At 31.3% G+C, this 2,891-nt stretch overlaps 1 protein-coding gene across 1 annotated transcript in view; it reads right to left on the reverse strand.

Annotated features, from left to right (window-relative positions):
- Smp_130050 (hypothetical protein) overlaps window positions 1-1,735 on the reverse strand; it is a gene marked incomplete at its 3' end in the record, with an annotated part of 16,860 nt that extends 15,125 nt beyond the window's left edge. The window contains exon 1 of the mRNA XM_018790779.1: window positions 1,066-1,735. Coding sequence (XP_018646016.1) covers window positions 1,066-1,632 — 567 coding nt within the window. The 5' untranslated portion in view covers window positions 1,633-1,735. The remainder of the gene's footprint in view (window positions 1-1,065) is intronic.
- Between the last annotated feature and the right edge of the window lie 1,156 nt (window positions 1,736-2,891).

Consider the following 2,891-nt stretch of genomic DNA (forward strand, 5'->3'; position numbering starts at 1 on the left):
GAAAACAATATTGTTCGCTTATATATGTTGCTCTAAAGTTGAATACATGTAGATAAAGATACTTATAAATAACAATTTACTTTAAAGGTAAAAATTTTATTGCGGCTGAGGCAGTAGCCATCCGGATGAAGAAACCAGAGCTAAGCGTACAGAAGAAATATCTCCAACCACTGCTCCTCCCTTGGCCAACCATAAGGCCAATTCATCATTAGTAATCTTAGCTATTGGATGACCTAATTTGACTATGTACTTACGACCTTTCGTAGTCAAGTTTAATTGTCTCTTATCTTTATTCACAAATATTTGTATTATTATTAATATTACCATTATTATTATTGGTTAACCATCATTATTAATCTCCCCTATACATGATTCATTTACTTCGCATTGATCCCTCCTTATTACGTCTTACTAATTTTTCACACAATTTAGTCTTCCACTCGATGGAATTGTAATTGCGCTCTCATACCTCTCTCACCCTAGCTGACCCATATTTATTCTGATCACAGATCTTAAATTTTCACTTAACATATATACAGATTCAAGTTAACATTCTATATGAGTCATATCAACAATTTTATTCTATTTGTTTTGACAATCCTAAAGTTACATGCTTTAAACGATGTACTTTGCCTTTAACCAGGCCATTTTTTCAGATTATTAATTTGGATATCTAATTGTAGAACTTGAAGAGAATTTATATAAAAGAATGTTCTTCGTTCAAATATTAGTCTTTTAAGATGAACTTAGTAGACTGTTATCCTTGTTGAATATATATTAATGTTTATCAACTCTTGGCATTCATTTTCTAAATTTCAAATAGATTAAAATGCACATTGTTAACTCTCTTGTTAAATACTACTCAAAATTAAGTTAAAACAAAATCAGAACACTAAATAATGTGGATGTTCACTGCTGAGAAATCCCATACCAGGAGTAAGCGACCGTTCATTGCTTTTAGGTTTTCAATGGTAGTATAGTTGAGATCAACTCATTAATATTAAACAATGTGTTAATTCAATGACAAGATTAATTTATGAAAAAAAAACTGTAAATTATGCTTACCTGTATACCAAAACAACTTAATTGATGTGCAGCTAATTCAATTCTATTTAATGTTCTACCACAACCAGCACAATCAACTGGTACATAAGCGCAAACATGTCGATGATTACCAAAATGTATTAATTCTACACTACCAATTGTAGTACATCCACGTTTAGCATATTCACAATAAATTTGTAATGAATTTAAAAAATTCTTTAATGCAAGTACTGGTCTAGCTACTGATAATAAATTAATATTTGGTTTATCATGACAACAATAATTATTATTTGTTGTGCTTACTACTGAATTGATAACATTTGTTTGTTGATGATTATTAACACTCAGTCTTGTTCGACAAGTTGGACATGTGAATTGTAAACGTTGTCGATCATTATCATTGATTGTTAAATGATTTAAATGTTCCAATTTTGAATTTAACCATATTTTTAAACAATTAGCACAAAATGTATGACCACATTCTGTTACTACGGGTATAATAAATACACCATGACATATACCACAAATTAAATTTTCATCAACTGGATTTACAAAACGATCAATTGGAATACCCATATTCACATTCATTCAATGAACTTTAAATTATGATGTAGGGATAAGATATAAGACGAAAGTTCCTATATAAGTTAAACTATGTTTTGTACTATTCATGCATCATCATTATCAACCCATATGAGTACATACTTTTAATACATTGTACTTATTTAGCCCTTAAATGTTACATTTGTTGATCAATGATTAATATCTCCTCAATCTATTATAAACCAATCAGATTAATGTGTCAAAATTTGGTGAACTGCTATTGGTTCATATAGTAAATTTAGGAAAACCAATGTGAAAGCTTTAAAGAATGTATCCATTTTTTTATATATATATGTATGATGAGTAATGTAACATTTATACAGTGAATATTGTTGACTGGTACATAGAAATAAGGGAACTGTTTTATATAATATGACATAACATTTGCAAGTTTATATTTCTGTTTTTTTATGTATAAGCATTGATTAATGTAATGTAACATTTTGAAAACGTTGTCGAAATCAACGATAACTTATATCAGAATGATCAATTTAAAGAAAAAAGAGAACATCAAATTTGAATAAGTACTTTACCATAGGTTTTTTTATTAATATGTTGATTGAAGCTAGACTCACTGAAGACAATTTGTGAACGGTTGCTCGATTTCATGGATTGGTTGAAGTCAGACAATAACACCGTTGAATGCCGACTCAGTGGTTTATCGGTTAAGGGCTCACGCGTGAGATTGGTAGGTCCTGGGTTCGAATCTGGCGAGGCGGGATCGTGGATGCGCGCTGACGAGGAGCCCCACAATAGGATGAAACGGCCGTCCAGTGCTTTCAGTTTTTCCATGGTGGTCTAGCTTCAATTGACTAATGATTTTAACTCTATATAATATGTTTATTGTTAATGTTATTTTCGGTAACTGTCAATGTTCCACCTTTCGATTAACTAATTCTAAACATATGATGTAGTTTTGACAAATTTATAAATTTAATAGTTGAATTCATGAGTCAATTGAAGCTAGACCACAATGAAAAACCTGGAAGCACTAGACATCCGTTTCATCCTAGCATAGGACTCCGAGGCAGCGCGCATCTACCATCCCGCTCTTGGGATTCGAACTCAGGACTCATCGGTCTCGCGCGCTAACGCTTAACCTCTAGACCACTGAGATGTATGAAACCCCATCAAGATATAAATAAACATTTTCGCATGAGTTTGAAACTAAGTATACAGATGTTTCAACCAAAATTACTTGTATAAAAATTCATTCATAATAGTGTTGTTTGTAACTTTGAAGA

Source organism: Schistosoma mansoni, assembly GCF_000237925.1.
Source record: "Schistosoma mansoni, WGS project CABG00000000 data, supercontig 0037, strain Puerto Rico, whole genome shotgun sequence".
NCBI lineage: Eukaryota > Metazoa > Platyhelminthes > Trematoda > Strigeidida > Schistosomatidae > Schistosoma > Schistosoma mansoni.